This window comes from Crassostrea angulata, chromosome 6 (genome assembly GCF_025612915.1).
Source record: "Crassostrea angulata isolate pt1a10 chromosome 6, ASM2561291v2, whole genome shotgun sequence".
NCBI classification, from domain to species: domain Eukaryota; kingdom Metazoa; phylum Mollusca; class Bivalvia; order Ostreida; family Ostreidae; genus Magallana; species Magallana angulata.
The window spans coordinates 25,954,944-25,975,212 of NC_069116.1; the positions used below are offsets into that span (position 1 = coordinate 25,954,944).

At 34.5% G+C, this 20,269-nt stretch overlaps 1 protein-coding gene across 1 annotated transcript in view; it reads right to left on the reverse strand.

Moving 5' to 3' along the window:
- The window catches only part of LOC128188194 (uncharacterized), a 32,211-nt gene that overhangs the window by 11,362 nt on the left and 580 nt on the right, over window positions 1-20,269 (reverse strand). The window contains 36 exon segments of the mRNA XM_052859092.1: window positions 88-272; window positions 355-532; window positions 871-1,404; window positions 1,565-1,659; window positions 1,746-2,948; window positions 3,031-3,188; window positions 4,986-5,056; window positions 5,152-5,311; window positions 5,406-5,542; window positions 5,886-6,101; window positions 8,903-9,112; window positions 9,319-9,590; window positions 11,809-12,452; window positions 13,152-13,323; window positions 13,408-13,574; window positions 13,709-13,866; window positions 13,998-14,068; window positions 14,197-14,336; window positions 14,479-14,811; window positions 14,910-15,055; window positions 15,139-15,317; window positions 15,404-15,534; window positions 15,636-15,862; window positions 16,027-16,170; window positions 16,557-16,608; window positions 16,745-17,031; window positions 17,123-17,207; window positions 17,299-17,365; window positions 17,494-17,548; window positions 17,658-17,704; window positions 18,149-18,237; window positions 18,367-18,467; window positions 18,559-18,610; window positions 19,181-19,301; window positions 19,408-19,444; window positions 20,011-20,101. Of these exon segments, the coding sequence (XP_052715052.1) occupies window positions 88-272; window positions 355-532; window positions 871-1,404; window positions 1,565-1,659; window positions 1,746-2,948; window positions 3,031-3,188; window positions 4,986-5,056; window positions 5,152-5,311; window positions 5,406-5,542; window positions 5,886-6,101; window positions 8,903-9,112; window positions 9,319-9,590; window positions 11,809-12,452; window positions 13,152-13,323; window positions 13,408-13,574; window positions 13,709-13,866; window positions 13,998-14,068; window positions 14,197-14,336; window positions 14,479-14,811; window positions 14,910-15,055; window positions 15,139-15,317; window positions 15,404-15,534; window positions 15,636-15,862; window positions 16,027-16,170; window positions 16,557-16,608; window positions 16,745-17,031; window positions 17,123-17,207; window positions 17,299-17,365; window positions 17,494-17,548; window positions 17,658-17,704; window positions 18,149-18,237; window positions 18,367-18,467; window positions 18,559-18,610; window positions 19,181-19,301; window positions 19,408-19,444; window positions 20,011-20,101 (7,015 nt within the window).

Below are 20,269 nucleotides of genomic sequence, written 5' to 3' on the forward strand. Positions count from 1 at the left end.
GGACAAGACAATGTGTAATTATACATGGTACTGAGAATGCATATCTATATAAAATACGTGAAAATGAAAATGTGTTAGATTATTTACCTCCATTTGATGTAGCCTTTATTGTTTTTGGATTTAATGCACTATTCTTTGCAATGACAGTGCTAAAATACGTCTCATTATGCTTTAATATTGCTTTGGAACACTTTTCTTTGACATCGCGTGACAAAACCATGAATGAAACAACGTCATCTTTTCCTTTCTCTGTACCAACGCCCCAAGTGTACCTGTTAGTTAGATGTATGTTATGTTGTTATTGTTTTTAAATATTTATCAATATCACATTTGCAAATCATTACATTAACTCACTGACTAATTCCCGACTCTGGGTCATAAAAATTTTTCCAACTAGCACAAATTTCTTCTGTCTTTGCCTGGAACCCTTCATCTACGTCAATTGTAGAACCGTCCAGTACGACTCCAGCAACCGGCGCAGTTCTGTCGATTAGGATTGGATCGTCGCTGTGACCAGAAGTAAAAAGATCCACTGAAAAAAGAAAGTACTATTTAAAGAATTGTCCATACAAGAAACTAAAATTGAACAAGGTTTTTCTAAGATTAAAGATCATATCGTCCATTTCTGTTACATGTAACAAATTTTGTTTTAACTCTTACTAAATAATGTCTACTGTGAAATCTTATGGACAACGACATTTTTTGTAGCACAGTTGCATTTATTTAATTACGTAAACTTACCAAAATGATTCAAAGCATTATTTTTAAAGTTTAAACAAGATCCAATGAAACCAACATGCAATATTCATAATTATGGAAGATGCCTGTTAGACATTTTTTAATCATTATGTAAAAGGACACTGTCATTACCGTGGTTAACAGCACGTAGACGAATCCATGCTGGTTCCCCATCTGTTATGTTCAAGTCCTTTATTACAATATAAGGATTGTCTGTTTGCATGTAGGCAAATCTCGAGTAACCCCTAACTTCCACATCATGTTTAGTTTTTCCTAGCCCAAAGTCGATCCTCGCAATTTTTGACAGTTTGTCTTCGGCGCCAAAGTAAATAGCCATAAGGTTGAAATCTTCATCAAAAATGATATCTGTCAAGCCTTTAAATAGTGGAGGAGTTGTATCGACAGTCAATGGGATTGATTTGCAGACGGTTGTTACAAGAGATCCACCGTGAACAACATTATTAATGGCTTGTACGGTAACGTAATACTGCCCATCAGAAAGATGAATATTTCTTGCATAACCAGTGTAAGTCCAAAACTTTTGACTGGATAAATGGGCATGCGGATTAGAATAGGGTACAATATCTGTCCCACAAACGTCCTTCCCTACAGCCCAAGTGTAACCAAAGATACCGCTTTCCTTATCCAGAAATTTATCGAAATTTGCTATGAAGAAATTGAAAAAAGAGAAAATTAAAACTTAACAAAGTTGCCCTTTAATAAATCAAAACGAAATAAAGCACTATCATGTCTGATAAGTAAATATTTATTTAATGGGTAATTAATAAAAACAATAAATCCAATATTTTTAATTAGGTTTTCTTACCGGATACAAAGTGATTAGTGAGGGTGTAAAGCGTTTCCTTTAAAGGTTCATGGCCATTGAATACTGTACTTGAATTTGGTCCGTCAATTATACGTCTAAAATAATTAATACATTTCAAAGTGATATCAAAAAATACAGTGGTGCATATCTTTAGAAAATTCAAACTTTACCGAATATGTACCTATGATTAGGTCTTTCTGAAACGTCAACACATCGTTGTGTTATCGCTGCATTACAACCATCTGCGACAATATAGTCCTCTGTAGCGTTTCCAACATTCGTTGGCTCAGGTGGTGTAAAGTCGACAATTGTTCCTTTAGAGGTTATGAATGCTTTGTAACCAAGTTTATTTGTTATTTCGGCGTTGACAAAGTACCTCATACCATGATTAAGTGAAACATTGTATGAAACGAATGCACTGTATCCAACACCTAAACGTTCGTAATTTTTGTAAGTTCCGCTTATTCTTAATTCGGCATTTGGCCCTTCTATGACAGATTGAAGGTCACAAGTTTCAGTGTGAAATTCATAATCAAATGAAATACATTTGTCTCCATAGTTAATGCAGCGCTCAGCGCATTGATCGGCGGAGTTTACTGTAAGTCTTTTCATAAAAAGAGATGTTAGCTTTCCTTCCCTTGGTATAGTAAAATATTTAAGATATTGGTCGTTTGATCCTTCTCTTTTATGTGTAGATTGCAGTTGAAGGATATCCCAGTTTACAACCTCATTTCCAAACTCGCCCTGAGAAAATCCAACGCCATGGGCATTTGTCTCAATAAGGTTGGAGTCATCAAATACAATGACTGTTCCCGAAATTATATTTGGATGACTGGTAAACGCATAAGAAGCTTCAATTCGTCCATCGGGAATAGTGTTATCATAAGTATGTAAGGAACATTCCACTGTTGCGGTACCTCCATTGCTATTTCTGGCCTTTACTGTCCAATATAAAGGTATTCCATTCGGCAAACTCACCGGTGCTGTCAAAGAAGACCCTTTCATTCCCGTCCAATCAACCACATTTGATCCACCTCTATGTGTTCCAATTGCATATGTTAGAGTAACATCGCTAACTTCATCGTCTGCACTTACTTCCAAAAGAAAAGCTGGATCGGTCGAATCTCTGTTCTTTAATTGCGTTACTTCACAACCACCATTTCCACTTCGCTTTCTTCGAACATTTTGAGACACATGGGATATTTTGGGAGGGGAGTCATCTTGTTTTTTATGCTCTGTTGTAATTAGGTTTTTTCTAATTGTATCCATTTTATACCGCCATATACATGCATCAAATACTGTCACGGAAACGAAGAGAAGCCTAAGCTTTGCATGTGCTTTTAGTCTAAGCTCAAGGGGCACCAATTCTAGATCCATTTTGAAACTATAAATCAAGTATAAATCAATCAATAGCAATTAATATTGTCTATAACATTTCATTAATGATTTAATTTCACATTACTTACACAGTGGCTATTGGGAACTTTGAAAAGGTTAATGAAATAGTGATTGGGAAAGATGTTTGAACCAAATGTCCTTCAAGTCGAATTCCACCGTATGCAATACCAATGTCGAGATCCAACTGTCCCCAAACCTGTGCTCCAATCCTTGGTATAACAGTACCCTGTAACAGTTCATCTTGCTGTTTTATACTAAACAATTTAAATTAATATCGAGACCATGTTGCGTGGAATAAAATGGTCATCTGATTTTATTTCAAATTAACGACGTTCACCGACCAAACATGTTGATAAATATAAGATATATTTATCTGTACTTTTTTATTGTGTTCAATTTCATAAACGACATCAAAACTAGACATCGTTAAGATAGTGACCGTCTCAAAGTACCCCGCTTAAATAATGGAAGATATGATGCAAAGCATTTCAGAAGGTAAAGTTTTGACCTTGACATATGACTTGGATTTTCCAGTTGGCATAAAACTTATTATCCTTCCCAACAGGCCATATAGTTTAATCTGAGCAAGATAAAGCCAATAATTAAAAGTCTAGTACTGAATTTTAATAAGATCTGCTATGACCTTCACATTTGACCTGAAACTTGGTTCAAGGTCACTGCACAATTTTAAAGGGGCATGGTCACGATTTAAGTTATTATCATTTTACTAACAGCGCGCCAGTTTGCTTGTCGGGCCGTGCTAAAATTTTGTATGATGCTTATCATATTACTCATCGATTGGTTGTTCGATTTCATTGATGTTAATACTAATTTGTATGTCAAACACAGTACCCCACTTCTACTGGTACAAACAGTTACATACCCTTTCATCCATTTTCATACCGTTAAAAAACGCTAAAAGGGGAAGATGTACAATGTGATGAAATGAAATATACGCTCCCAACAATTTCACTTGTTTCTTTAAAGTTCCAGAGCAAAAGATGCAACCATTTCATGATAGAAAAAATGCTTCTGTTTGTTCGTCCGATGCCATTCGTATATAAAAAAAAATATACCGAACTATGTATACTTACGAAGGAATTCACTGGTTAAAGTTTCATAGTGTAATTCTAGGCATATATGTAATACATTTAACAAACAACAAACTTTGGACCGTCCACGTGTTGATATTCACTACCAAAAAATCATGTAATGTCATTGGTCAGTGCGTTTCTGGGTTCTGTGTTTGACATGCAAATTAGCATTCACACAATGAAATCGAACAACCAATCGATGAGTTATATAGTATTTAGCGTACAGACTTTTAGCACGGCCCAACAAGCAAACTGGCACGATGTTAGTAAAATGATAATAAAACCTTTTTTTCCGGTTTTATTGTTTACAATGCTCCGTAAGGCAGTTCTAATAGTCAACCAAAATTTGTATTTCAGTCATTGAGCTATAAGCGAGATACACAGCTCAGGTCAAATGAATGTGGCAAATGCTAGAAACAGTATATCTATGTTCCAAACAAATAAGTAGATAGAAAAATAAGCTTGAAAGCTCTTTTACCGGTATATTTAACCAATGCAAAACAAAAACAAGACACGAGTCTTGTTTACATAACAAAGAGCTGTGAGATCTTGCTTATAACTCTACGACTGACACTCAATTTTTGGTTGATCATTAGTAATGCATTACTTTAGCATTGTAAACAATGAAAAAAGAAAGAAAATTCAACCAAAATCGTTACCATGCCCCTTTGACCCAAAAGCTTTCTTAATGTCACACGGCAAGCAGTGGGGATTAAGACTTCCAAAATACTCCTGATGATAGAATGTCAACTTACTTGTCAACATTAACACTACTCTTTCCAACACTGGGGATTCTCATAATTTCATAATTTAAAAAAACTGTTTTAATTGAAAGATATCAGGTGCCAATAATAGACAGAAAAAGATGTAAACGATACGGACAACCGTGCATAGAAAAAGGTCGCAAGTAAAAATGAACATTCACATACGTTTGCTTGTAGACTCATCAAAGCCAAAGATATTTCAAGATCCGCTCCAATGTTTGCTCCAGCACCGAATGCTAATATTGTAAATAAACATAGGTTAATACTTTTATATAATCAGGATAACTATTCTTAAAATATTATTCTTATATATGCTTTACAAAATACTAACATAGGCGTAATGGTATCGGTCCAACCATAAACAGAAAACTGATCTGAAATATTGTTATGTCTATATGTCCAAGGGGTATAAACTTGCTCATCCGAAGATCCATCATTGCTGGAAATGCGTCACCAATTGCATCTAAAGTTCCTTCTTGTTTCGCCATAATCTAAAGAAAAACTTAATCTTATATCGAAAAAAAATCTTTCAGACCTTTTTAATTTGATTTTAAAAACAAAAATTAAACAACTAATTTGCATTACCGCTGCGATTATTTCCTCACGAAGCTGGTTAACTAGAACCAACTGTGTTTTAATATCTAGTCCAAATTCAGAAGATTCTTCTATGAATTCTTGTAAATTAAGAGCTCGGATTCGTTCAATGTATGGATCAACTAAATCTAAAGAATAAAACGTATGGATGAAAAAAAGGAATACTGTGAAATCATTTTTATTCCTTAGGGTCAATATTAGTAGCAAATATTTTCCTGGTTTGTGGAGACGTAATTTCGTTGATAATATAATCGGTATAACTTTAATTAATATTAAACAATTGATTGTGTATAGGTTTGTGGAGATGTAAATTCATGGGCAAGGGTTACCCACGAAAGCCACAAATATTGGTCCTCCATGAACAATGACGATTCCACAGTAAATATTTTATGATAATTTAATTTATAGTTATTTGAACACCCATTACTTAATGAATTATAATGAAATGACTAAATTCAACTAAATAAATACCTTGACTAGTACAATGTTCTTTACTTCTCGACAACACTTTAAGATTTGTGAAAATATTGACGTCAGCAAAACAAGAGAAATAATCAGAATTGCAAACGGCCCCGGACAAATTAAAACTGTACGACGTCGTGTCATCGGTTGTATTAGTTGCAGACATCAAAAACAATATTTCTTTTCTCGCTTCCTCCGATACTTCGTATGGATACTCTTTTGTTTCTGTAAATCATAGTTAACATCATAAGCAAACGTTAAAGTTTGCTAAAAATGAAAGAAAAATCAAACAAGAGGCCCATGGGCCACATCGCTCACCCGAGCAACAATTGCCTTAATTCTGATCAAATTAGCATTACAGTATCAAAATATCTTGACAACTGAGTACAGTAGATCTTGCTAAAAAAATTGAAAATCTGCCAATTTTATCCACCTCTTATTTTTTGGTAAATACCAAGCCCCTTTTGTTGTTGTACCTGTAAGAAAAATTTTCTCTATTCCTATATACCCCCCCCCCCCCATTTCGTGGCCCCCCTTTTCTCTAGGGAATCATGGTTTCATCAGACTTAAATCTGCATAATCTGTGCTTTCACACAAAGTACTGAGTTTTGACCGAAAACTTTTCCCAGAAGATTTTCTCTATATATTCCTATGTAAAAATTCAAACCGCCATCAGTTGGTACCGCCCTACCACTAGGGACTGTGATTTTGCAAACTTGAATTTACACTACCCGAGGATGCCTCTACACAAGTTTAATCTTTTCTGGCCAAATAGTCTTTAAAAAGAAGATTTTTAAAGATTTTCTCTATATATTCCTAATTAAAAATTAATCCCCCATTGTGGCCTCACCCTACCCCTGGACTATTATTCAAACAAACTTGAATCTATATGATCTGGGGATGCTTCAACTCAAATTTGGGCTTTCCTGGCCTAATAGTTTTGAGAAGAAGACTTTTAAAGATTTTCTCTATATATGAAAATTTATCCCCCAATTGTGGCCCCGCCCTACCCCCAGGGGCCATGATTTGAACAAACTTGAATTTACACTATCTGAGGATGCTTCCATTTTAATTTGAGCTTTTCTGGCTTAAAAGTTTTTGAGAAGAAGATTTTTAAAGATTTTCTCTATATATTCCTATGTAAAACTTGATCCCCCAATTGTGGCCCCACCCTACCCCCGGGACCATGATTTGAACAAACTTAAATCTACACTACCTGAGGATGCTCCCATTTTAATTTGAGCTTTTCTGGCCTGATAGTTTTCGAGAAGAAGAATTTTAAAGATTTTCTCCATATATTCCTATGTAAAACTTGATCCCCCAATTGTGGTCCCACCCTACCCCCGGGGACCATGATTTGAACAAACTTAAATCTACACTACCTGATGAAGTCTACACACACGTTTAAGCTTTTCAGGCCGAATAATTTTTTGAGAGGAAGATTTTTAAAGATTTTCTCTATATATTCCTATGTAAAACTTGATCCCCCAATTGTGGTCCCAACCTACCCCCGGGGACCATGATTTGAACAAGCTTAAATCTACACTACCTGATGATGCCTACACACAAGTTTAAGCTTTTCAGGCCGAATGATTTTTTGAGAATAAGATTTTTGAAAAATACTAACAAATTTTCAATAATTCTCAATTATCTCCCCTTGAAAGAGGGCATGGCACTTCATTTCAACAAACTTGAATCCCCTTTACCTAGTGGTGCTTTGTGCCAAATTTAGTTGAAATCTGCCCAGTGGTTCTTGAGAAGAAGATTAAAATGTGAAAAGTTAACAACAACGACGACAACAACGACGACAGACAACGGACAAATTATGATCAGAAAAGCTCACTTGAGCCTTTGGCTCAGGTGAGCTAAAAAGGTTAAGTTTACAATACAATAAGTTGTTAAAGTTGGTTTCTGGAAGAACAGACTTTGAAAATTTTCTTAATAAATATTGACCAATTTTTACTTTTTTAATCTTTAGTTTTTAAGATCTGTGTACAAACATAGAATTGTGAGCGAATCTCTGTATTTGCTTATAATTCGAAGCTTAACACTCAAATATGGTTAGTGAATAGAAATTGTAAATAATTTAACAAAAGAAACATGCACTATAACAAATAAAGAACACAATTTATTTTTTCGAAATGAATCATATATATACATGTATATACCTACATATTTCCGTCAGCGATATCAAACTCTATTTAAACTGAATAAACTCGAGAAAATGCCGAGCATCTCAACAAAACCTATTGCATTAATCTACCATTACGCAAAAGATAATGCCCAATTACCGATAGAATGAATTGTATTTCAGTACTTTTTTGATACATCAGATTTTGCTTAATTTGCGCAGGTAAACAGTTAACTGTTTGATTTACCGAAGTCTCTGTTTGATTTGATACGTAAAAATCACGAAATACAGACGATAGTTCCCAGGTTACAAAGCATAAATAATGAAAACAAAACGAAAATCAGAACAAGCTAACACCAACGTCATGTGTGAAAACTGTCAACGCATTGGAATATTTAGCCTCAATTTACTTCACAAAATCGGCACCAACATATTTTGCATGTTTCAAAAATTTCCATTCATACGCGAACTGTTGTACAACAAGCAAATTCATCATAGTGAGATCGACTCTTTTTCGTATAATGGTATGGCTGCTTTAAACAAAGAACCTCGTTTTAGAAGTATGGAATACGAGTCTTGGTAAAATGGGTATGCAAACCCGGGCCGTGGCAAAATAAAATTTTCCTGCCCATAAGGATAATTTATGCTAAACTACGTTGAATTGGACTCGGTAGTTCTTGAGAAGAAGATTTTTATAAATGCACCCCCCTTTTTCTACAGTTTGAAGGTTTTCTCCGCTTTGATCGGACTTTTATTTCAGCAATTTATATTTGCCCTCCCGGACAAAATGTGATCAGAATAGCTCACTTGAGCTTTCAGCTCAGGTGAGCTAAAAACGAGAGAGTGAGAGAGAGAGAGAGAGAAATACATTTAGTAAACTTTTGTTTAAAAATACCATTGATTTTGACATAGGTAAGCTTCTTCATTCCGTCTATAGACAATTCAAATTTTTCTGTACAAGGGTTCCATCGAACAGTTAATTTGATCAGATGTCTCTGATATCCTTCTTTAAATACTGCTCCACAAGTCAATCCAAGGCAATCTTTGTGTGAATCACACAAATGTCCATACTCCAAAGCCACACCATCAAGAAAATATGGGCACTCTTTTAAGAGAAATATGCATCTTTCAAAAAGCATTTGGAAACGCATTTCATACATAAGTTGAGCATATAATATTCTTGTACAGGCTTAATATAATTGTAAATATGAAATTCAGTCTCAAATTTGGTGTTGAATCTTTAGGAATATTTTAGGAAGCATGACCCTTGTGATTTAACTGCATTGCTCCATATTATTCAAAGGTACCTACCTTCTAAAGGTTTGGTTAACAGTTTGTCTATCAAAGACAACCTATCTGCATTGACCACGTCATGATAATCTGCTCCACTTTCACGTAGTTTATGTCGTATTCTGTGAATTGGTAGACTATCCGGGTATTCGATAGGTGCGTTCTTCATCGCAACACTAAGTGAGTGAATGCTACTCTGAAGTTTCATCATGATCGTACTGTTTATAGGGAGTGCCTGTATTTCTGATATTGGAATGTCAAATACGTTAAATCCTGGCATGATTGCTCCTTTCCTAAAAACATTTTAAGTATTTTAATACGGGCAATTTTATGTGGTTTGCTTGATTTAAAATAAAAACAAAGATTTTTTTATTTACAAATAATTGAATTTTGAACAAGAGGCCCAGGGGCCACATCGCTCACCTGAGCAACAATTGCCTTAATTCTGATCAAATTAGCATTACAGTATCAAAATATCTTGACAACTAAGTACAGTAGATCTTGCTAAAAAAAAATAGAAAATCTGTCAATTTTTATCCACCTCTTTTTTTGGGTAAATACCAAGCCCCTTTTGTTGTTGTACCTGTAAGAAGATTTTTCTCTATTCCAATTTACCCCCCCCCCCCTCTCCATTTCGTGGCCCCCCTTTTCTCTAGGGAATCATGGTTTCATCAAACTTAAATCTGCATAACCTGTGCTTTCACACTAAGTACTGAGTTTTGGACCGAAAACTTTCCCAGAATATTTTTAAAGATTTTTCTCTATATATTCCTATGTAAAAATTCAAACTGCCGTCACGGCCCAGCCCTATCACTAGGGACTGTGATTTTGCAAACTTGAATTTACACTATCCGAGGATGCCTCTACACAAGTTTAGGCTTTTCTGGCCAAATAGTCTTTAAAAAGAAGATATTAAAGATTTTCTCTATATATTCCTATGTAAAAATTCATCCCCCATTGTGGCCTCACCCTACCCCATGACTATTATTTAAACAAACTTGAATCTTTACGATCTTGGGATGCTTCCACTTAAATTTGGGCTTTCCTGGCCTTATAGTTTTGAGAAGAAGATTTTTAAAGATTTTCTCTCTATATAAAAATTTATCCCCCATTGTGGCCCCGCCCTACCCCCAGGGACCATGATTTGAACAAACTTGAATCTACATTATCTGAGGATGGTTACAATTTGAGCTTTCTTGGCCATAAAGTTTTGAAAAGAAATTTTTTTAAAGATTTTCTCTATATATTCCTATATAAAAATTTATCCCCTAATTGTGGCCCCACCCTACCCCTGGGGACCATGATTTGAACAAACTTGAATCTACACTATCTGAGGATGCTTCCACTCAAAGTTAAGCTTTTCTGACCTTATAGTTTTTGAGAAGAAGATTTTTTTAAAAAAATTCTGTATATTCCTATGTAAAACATGACCCCCCTCTTGTGGCCCCACCCTACCCCCGGGGACCATAATTTGAACAAACTTGAATCTACACTACCTGAGGGTGCTTCCATTTTAATTTGAGCTTTTCTGGCCTGATAGTTTTTTAGAAGAAAGATTTTTAAAGATTTTGTCTATATATTTCTATGTAAAACTTGATCCCCTAATTGTGGCCCCACCCTAGCCCCGGAGACCATGATTTGAACAAACTTGAATCTACACTACCTGAGGAAGCTTCCACTTTTATTTGAGCTTTTCTGGCCTAATAATGTTTTAGAAGAAGATTTTTAAAGATTTTCTCTATATATTCCTATGTAAAACTTGATCCCCCCATTGTGGCCCCACCCTACCCCTGGGGACCATGATTTGAACAAACTTGAATCTACACTACCTGAGGAAGTTTCCACTTTGATTTGAGCTTCTCTGGCCTAATAATGTTTTAGAAGAAGATTTTTAAAGATTTTCTCTATATATTCCTATGTAAAACTTGATCCCCCCATTGAGGCCCCACCCTACCCCCGGGGACCATGATTTGAACAAACTTGAATCTACACTATCTGAGGAGGCTCCCATTTTAATTTGAGCTTTTCTGGCCTGATAGTTTTTTAGAAGAAGATTTTTAAGGATTTTGTCTATATATTTCTATGTAAAACTTGATCCCCCCATTGTGGCCCCTCCCTACCCCTGGGGACCATAATTTGAACAAACTTGAATCTACACTACCTGAGGATGCCGCCACACAAGTTTGAGCTTATCAGGCCGAATAGTTTTTTGAGAAGAAGATTTTTGAAAAATACCAACAAATTTTCAATAATTCTCAATTATCTCCCCTTTAAAGAGGGCGTGGCCCTTCATTTGAACAAACTTGAATCCCCTTCACCTAGTGGTGCTTTGTGCCAAATTTGGTTGAAATCTGCCCAGTGGTTCTTGAGAAGAAGATGAAAATGTGAAAAGTTTACAACGCCAACGCCAATGCCGACAACGACAACGACGACAGACAACGGACAAATTGTGATCAGAAAAGCTCACTTGAGCCTTTGGCTCAGGTGAGCTAAAAAAAGGATACAACATACGTTTTTTGAAGTAAATTTTCTTTCATCTCGCCTAGTTTCTGAGTAAACGTGTTTAATTTGCATTTAAAGGATTTTTCATTCGATTCGTCGCAGTTTACTGATCGCGTGATCAGAGAATGATCCCCGTGTAACGCTACAGATCGCTTTCCTACATGATGACGATGTAAAAACTTTGGCCCTTTTACTTTTTTGCTATCTACTTCTCTGTTTGTAGCTGTTTCGTCGTCCTCTGGTTCGTCTGCTAGATCGAGATCGTCTGCCACGTGCCCAATGTAGTGATAGAAGGCCTCCTTACAAATTGGTTTCCATAATGATTTCGGTTTCTTTTTCCTAATGTATTTTGATGGATCGATGTAATCGTATTGGTCTTCGTTTAGCCCAGTAGAGTTTTCCACCCTCTTTCTCATATAAACAGTCACGTAATTCAATTCGCATTCATTGGATAAGACTTTATCTACAACTCTACCAATTTTGTGACCACCAAGAAAAAACTTTTTCTTTTTATTACGAGGAATCTTTTGGTGAACTTCTTGAAGGTTTGAAACTATTATTTCATACATGTTGACATCCAGTCTATGGGGTATGATGAGAACCTCGTGATCATTATACCAAGACACCAAGCCTGTCATTGGGTTAAACACATCCTAAAAAACATATTTCCTTACCGTAAAAGATTAAACTATATGCATACTAAAATATCAGATATAACTGATAAAATAACATTAAAATCAATGAGTTTTTAAGACGTTGAAAAAAATTACCGATGTACCAACTAACACCTTTTTAGTTGGATTTCTTTTTACTTTTTCTCTCAAATTCAATTGGCGTTATCGGTTACAAATGCATGTAAAGGGTTTGTTAAGTTTTGTCGAAAATAAAGCATGCTAAACAATACATTATTTATTTTATGTCGATAAAAAACTGAGTCTAGTCTCAACTTTTCAAATGGAATGGAAAAGTTTGCAATCGCAGATTACGTGGGTTGTGAGTTGACAATCAGGTCGAGTCATTTGGTTAAATGATGTCCATAATATTGTTGATGATGGAATGATGCTGTGATATGGTATCGATATCCAAACATACATGTTGTGTTAACTTAAAGCACTTTGCAAACTTAACATATCCAATTTTTTAAGTACCACTATCCTGCAATCATTACTGTTTAAATATACCAGGAAGATAATGAAATGATATATTCTATAATCAATCAAAACACGTACACACAATAAACACAAGAATGTCAACGTTTCTTTTATACAAAATCAAGTCATGGTTGATGTTGGAAAGTTTTAGTAAGTAGAATCATGTTATTACAGTTCTTTATTTTCAAATATTTTACTTACTAATTTACTCTTTGAGTCTATTTGTAAATCTAATCCAATTCTTCCATCATCTTTTTTCTCGTATGTACCACATCCGCATGTTGAACTTTCACATGGTGCAGAAATTTTAGGGAATTTTCGATGAAATTTTGCACCAAAAATTTTTTGAATGAAAAACTTTCCCTTGTTTATTCTGCAAAACAATTGCGTATTAAACAATGAACATCATAAGTTTTTATAAAATTTATTTATGGCAAAAGTGTTAAGAAATACTTACGCCTCTCTAATAAAGTCGTAAGAACTCTTGATTCGTTTGAAAAGATGAATTATTTCATTTGCTTTTTCCCAAAAAGGTTTGGCAATTTCCATCACATTTTCCAACGTACGGTTGACCTCTGGCATTATAGCTTCTTCCACTAGCTTATGTATTGTATTTTTGTTCTCCTACGTAAACAATAAAAAGAAAGGCATGCTATTGTTGAATTCAAACTTTCAGTAGAAATTGTATGAGTTGTATGGTAGTTCTGAAACCTGCTTACACAGCGATCAAGCAAATATATAGATTATTTAGCGCTTACAGACATCGTCAGGCCATCTGTAATATCTGCACCAGAAGGCTTATAGGAGTTTTTCCCGTAGTGAATTATTTCATCTTTTATCATTCCCATTATGTCCATCACGTCATTTACCATACCTTTAACCTCCTCAACAGGATGAAACCAATATGGCAGACCACCTTTTAAAGAATGTATTCGATTACATTTTTGTACAGAATCTTACTGTTAACAATGAAGTTACTTTTTGATTATCACAGCAGTAGTGATCTTATCCATATAAATGTATTTCGATTTGCAAGGAAAACAATACCTTTAAATACGTTCAAAGAATCCATTACTCTTTGTTTTGCCTCAACGAAGGTGACAACAGCTAACTTGAACCTAAAGACAAAGACATACAAACCCAGCTTGTTCTTAAAAAGGGTAATTACTTTATTTGAAATGCATAATCATTTCTGGTTAACAATATTAAATCAAGATATAAATCATGCAAAGCATAATATAATTACTTGAGCATCGCATTCTCCATGCCATGAAAAGAAGCTATTGGGTTTTCCCAAAATTTCCATGAATCTCCTATTAGCTCAAATCCGTCCTTTATTTCTTTTCCAACGAATGGCAAGGATACTGTGATTGCATCAGCCACGCTCTAAAAATAGTGAACATTCATAAATGTCGTACATTTAGTTGCGAAATGAAAATGATATAAATAACATAAAATCATTTACTGTACTTGAAAGAAAACAGACATTATTTATGTTTAGGTTATTATGTAGTCAACTGCTACTTACGTGATAGAACCCGAATATGTCGCTTTTTACATCATCAATAAAAACTTTAATTCGGTTGATCAGTTTTTTGACTCTGTCAGCTAAAGGATATCCATCAAAACTGTTTATTTTTAGAAGTGACTGGTACATATTTTTTGCCATTTCTTTAATCAAGGACGGTAACTGTCCGAAAAAGGTCACCAGTTCTATGATCATCCTTTCCAGGGTATGGTTTCTACCCATATCAATGAGTTCACTGATCAAATCAACTGCATCTTTGATTGGATCAACAATTTTTTGATAAAGTCTGTCAAATGCCGTTGCCAGATGCTGAATGCTGTCGATACTAAAATCCTTATAAAAGATATAAATGATCATAAAATGGTACATTCCATCATCACAAATCGGTTGTACATTGTTATGTTAGGGGTTTTTTTCAAGTATTGACTTACCTTCAAAATGTTCAAATCGTAGTGGAAGTTGAGTTGGTAGCAGACTTTGACTCTAAAGATGTCAATAGATCTCTGAATCAACCCTAAATTCCCAACTGCCCAGGCTTCGTCATATACTTTTAAATCGAACACGCCATTGAATGGGGCTAAATAAAGTAACAAACCGGAAATAATAATGGTGTTTCAAACTGACCAAAAAAACAGGTTTCAAACGAACTAATATACGAACCTAATTTTAGTTTGATATAGTTTTCCATGAAGATTCCAAATGAAGCTCCTATTTTGCTACTACCAATCACCTTTTACCAGTCGACCTTTGGCAGAACCAGTTCAAAACTGAGTGCTTTTAAAATGTCTGCAAAGGTACCTCTTCTCACTCGGGCAACAACAGGGTAGGAATAACGTGTCCTGCAAGTACAATATTTCCATATTTTACAAATGAAGAAGGATAATGGCGTTGGTAAAGTTTGAAACAAATGCTGTAAAATATTTACGATAAAATTATGTTTTCTTGTTCCTTTGAAAACGTCTGCCCTGCAGGATGAGACGAGTAAACTTCATAAGCGGCCTGTTTTACTATGTTTTCTGGGTCATTCACTGCCGCTTCTAGGAGAGCATCTGCGCTCTATAAAATAACAGAACAACATAATTTAGCTTAGCAATTAAGAGTTTGTAAATAACAAAAAATGATGTATTCTTTGGAGAGATTTGTTATTTTGAAAGTACCTTGTTGCATGTAAAATGTCTCAGGGCATAAGTAGCCGCTCTTCTCAATGACGGCGTAGCTTTGGTAGCTTCCATGTAGGAAACAATGTGTTGAAACGATTTTGGGTGACCAGAGTTACCAAGGGCATGGACAAGCATTCTTTTCTTCCGTAAGTGGTTGTTTTCGTTCGTGTGTGGATCTTCTGCTGATCGACGATTACGTGGTTTATACAGTTTTTGAAATTCCGCTATAAGTAGTAAAAATAAAGAGTTCTATTACAGATTAGACTGCATTAGGTCGGTCAGTATTGTGGAATAACATGCTTAAATTTCACTTTTTGAGATACTGACTACTTCCTCATACTGACTCGTCTTTTAATTGGTCTTTATATAGAGTGGAACAAAAACTTACATTCATTATGATGTCCTAAAGTTTCTTCCAATTTGTGAACAAGTTGTAGAGCCAGTGTAGTGTTGCCATTTTGACGAAGGTTTTTTAAAATGGCGCCAAAAGTTAGACAAGCTCGCCTCTGTGTTGCACTAACCAAACTGGGTTCTGTGTTAAACATCGATATGAGAAACATTTAACTCGTCTGATTTATCAAATGAAAATTTGATTGTACCTTTTTTAAACTTCAGTTCTATACTAAGTATAATATAATTATATTATTGTCACAGTTACAGATATAAACAACTAAAGGTATATTCTATCAATTGTTGTGTATACTATCAAAGTCCCTTTATCGATGGTATCTACTTAATATTTAAACGGGATAAGGCATTTTATTTTTTTTTTAATATCAAATATAGTACACTGCATTAAATCAAATACAGCGTCGAATAAGCTTTCAAAATATAATGCTAGAAATAACATTAAACAGAACATTAAGGTATATACAAAGTACCGAGTAAAAGTAATATAATATTATTATTGAAAATCACCTTGTTTGAGATTCTCCGAAAAACACAAAAAATCAACGGCTGCTATGAGCTCCTGTAAACAAAGGCGATAAAGTGCGTATAAATAATGATAAATTGATATTGGTTTTAAGACCAAAACTAAGACATACCTTTATATATGTCAGTACAATATACAGAAACGCCATTCATCATATTGTACAGGTACTTACAGGTGTTGGAATTTCGTAGTTCATGGAATGAATCAATGCATGTCTAAGCTCTTCTTCCGTGGCATCGCTGTTATTTAGAACATGCTTGATGATAATTTGCTGGGAAACATCACTTCCGACCCTGGCGATGACGTCAATTATCAGATGTCGCCCATTGGTGCAATGTACAGAGTTATCAACGCAAAGATTTTTGAGAAACTGGTCAGCCAAAAGTTTCAGATCTGAGTCCAAGAGGCGGGTGACATTCCCTTGCAACATATTGACACATTTTGTCCGTTCAACGGCAGCTAAAATGATAAACGATTCGGTTAAGAAATGCATCTCTGATTATTTCATTTTTTTAAATACGTTTGCGGTACCAAGTAACAAAGTTCTTACTTTTGTCGTCGTATCTGTGAACGCATTTTATCAAAGATTCTATGTTTTTCTGCAAATCTTTTAACGCCAAACGCTCTTCTGGTTTCTGTAGAACATATACGAAACAATGTAGTTTTGGCAGGTATGAGCAAAGAAGAGCAATTTTATCACTATCTTCGTGGAAACAGTTTTCTTACCATGACAACGGTCAAAATGTCTTTCACCAATTTCACAATTTCTCCACTTTCTGATTTTGCTTGTTTCCTGTCATTTATTAAAGTTTATAGTAAAATCAGGGACTCCTTTTAACTCATTTGAATGTAATTCATTTTCTTGTGTATTGAATGCAATGTAGTTCTACCGCGAAATTATTGTATTTCATTTTTACATACCTTTTCTGCTGAAAAACAACACGGGTCTCCCCAATAGTTTGTATGGTAGGAAAATCTAAAAAAAAAAAAATGATGTTCATGTTTGATATTTAAAGCCAATAAACAGAGTCATTTTAAGTTTGATTATCTTAAGGTAAGGAGTTCACAAAGTGACAAGGGCTTACCTCCGGAAGAATATATCTTTATCGCTCCGTTATCGTGATACCCGTTTCTGAAATGCAGAATATATATGTGTCACAAAATTTCAAAACGATATCTCAAAATAATTGAACGAGATGGGAATAGATTAAGATGTGGATACTTAATGTCAATTCAACATGAGTATACCGTTTCAGAGCATTGCAAAATTCAATTCAATGCATCCCCATAAAAAATAAAAGAAAATATCGTATTTTGTTTTCAGCTTAAATGACTCCAGGCAAATAATAAACAAATATTTTCATGATACGTTTGATAATTGTAGTTATTGTTCTGTGTCTTATGGAAATTATCTTACAGTATTTTATTGTAACATTTTTAAGCGTTTATATATATATATATCATATTACGTAATTGAATATTGGTTACGGAACGTAACATTAATTATGAATGCTAAAATATGAGTTTAAATTTATATTATTACAATAACTTCCAAACAATAACCAAAGATGTGTACCTAACTTTGGTTTCCTCGGCATTGTAAGTTGTAATATTGTCAACGAGATGTACTTGATGTATCAGTCCCTCGCTGTTGTAATGAACCACCTACGATCGATGAAACAAGTAAATTACATGTATTTACTATATATGGTATGGATCGTCTCTCTCTCTCTCTCTCTCTCTCTCTCTCTCTCTCTCTCTCTCTCTCTCTCTCTCTCCCAAACACACACAAACCTTTTTATGAGTTCTGATGACGTTTTCGGAACTATGATGTAATCTGGTCACTCTGAACCCGTCGGTTGTTTTCTGTCCTTCGTATTGATGAAGCAGATGCCCTATTCATATCAATTATACAAATGCATTAAAAACAAACTTTTATTTTTTGTTATCAAAATTGAATATTTAATTTTGAATAATGATTCATACCTCCATGGTCTATTTCGCTCGATGTATAAGTCCACTTATCGCTATCTGAGGCCTGTTGAAATGTAAAATGAAGAAAAATATGAATTTTGTATTAATTCTTTTTGATTACAGGAATAAGAATTACAAGTAATTTAAAAATAAATTCCTCTTTTTTCACATGAATAGCACTTGCTCTGATAACAGTAATGTAGAAACTAAAATATCAAGCATGTTTGTTTTCTTACATAAAATAGGCAACCCAGTGGACAAAAATACGGCATTATGAATGTATATAGATCAGTTTCTAAAATCATACTGCACAAGACTAAATTTTACAACTGCCATCAAATCAGTCATTTTCCCAAGTGAATGATGTTTAATCCGGTCCTCTCCTCGCAAATCTTATTTAGCTAGAAATCTTGGGTTGAACGTGAACGCACATTAAGTTAGCATACTTGTCTGACACATTGCTTAATAAAAATGCTTATTGATAGATAATGCATAATTTGTGCTAGAATCAGTTAGAAAAGCCGCAGATCAGATACCCTAGAGTTTGGAAGACGCCAATCATCTCAACGATCAAATAAATAGATGTCGAAAAAAAAGTTTACGAAGTTAATGATTACTTTAAGAGTGAACATACCTGGAAATGGGCGGACATGGTACCAACCATTGCTTTCTTGATTGTGACCACTTCCTCCTTGTCCTCAGGGTGGTAGTGTACGAAGTGGACCAGCCCTGTCTCCCCCAGCTCAAACAGAAAGCTGTGGGTGGATTAAGGTTATGGGTTAACTCTAAGATTCAAGGATACATTTTATTCTGTAATTTAGTTGTTTAAAACATTTGCTAAAGTACATGTAACATACTCACTGTCTACTGAGGTTCCATTTCAATGGATTGACAGCATCTATGGAAATAGGAAGTCGAGGAATTCAATATATTGTTGTATAATTAGCATTCATGAAATTTTCGTATTTCTACTGAATCGTAAAGTTACTAATTTCGAGGTTCCGTCAACAACAACAAATGTAAAATTACCACTAAAATCTGATGTCATATCTCTTAATTCGACAAAGATTTTATTTTAAAGACCAACCCTATAACGAAATCCATGAAATTTGTTGTTCAGCAAACATTGGTGAAACTTCTAAATAATGTACAGAGATAAACGCGTGAACGAGGCTAGCATTTGAAATTGTTGTTCAGCCATAACATAAAATAATTTATTTAACAAAATCGTGTGCGAGAAATATCCGTTACGCTTGCAAGTACCTCTTGGTATTGAATTGATTGATTTGTCGATGAACACAAAAAAATGTTTTTACCGCAAATATTTGTTCACGCCAATTTAATTTTTCAACAATGGTAATAAGTGAAATAAAGTAGTTGATATCAAAAGATAAATTACGTTGCATGCATGTAGCATGCATGATGGCATTTAAATGCTTAAATAATATGAGAAGTTTAACTTACAGTGGCCTTTCTGGGAATGTTGGGTAAGTGAATCCACCTTTAGTTCATACAAAGATGTATCTTCAGTGCGGTTGACGTCTCGAATTTGGAACTGAAAAATAACAGCACATCAGGTTTATGAGATATTCATGTAATATTCAGATTTAAATAAAAGACTTCAGTTCATTTTGGTTCATTATTTATCAGCAATTTAATTCATAAAAATTAAATAAAAAATGTAAAATAAAAATCTACTTTTATTTATACATAAGATGTTATT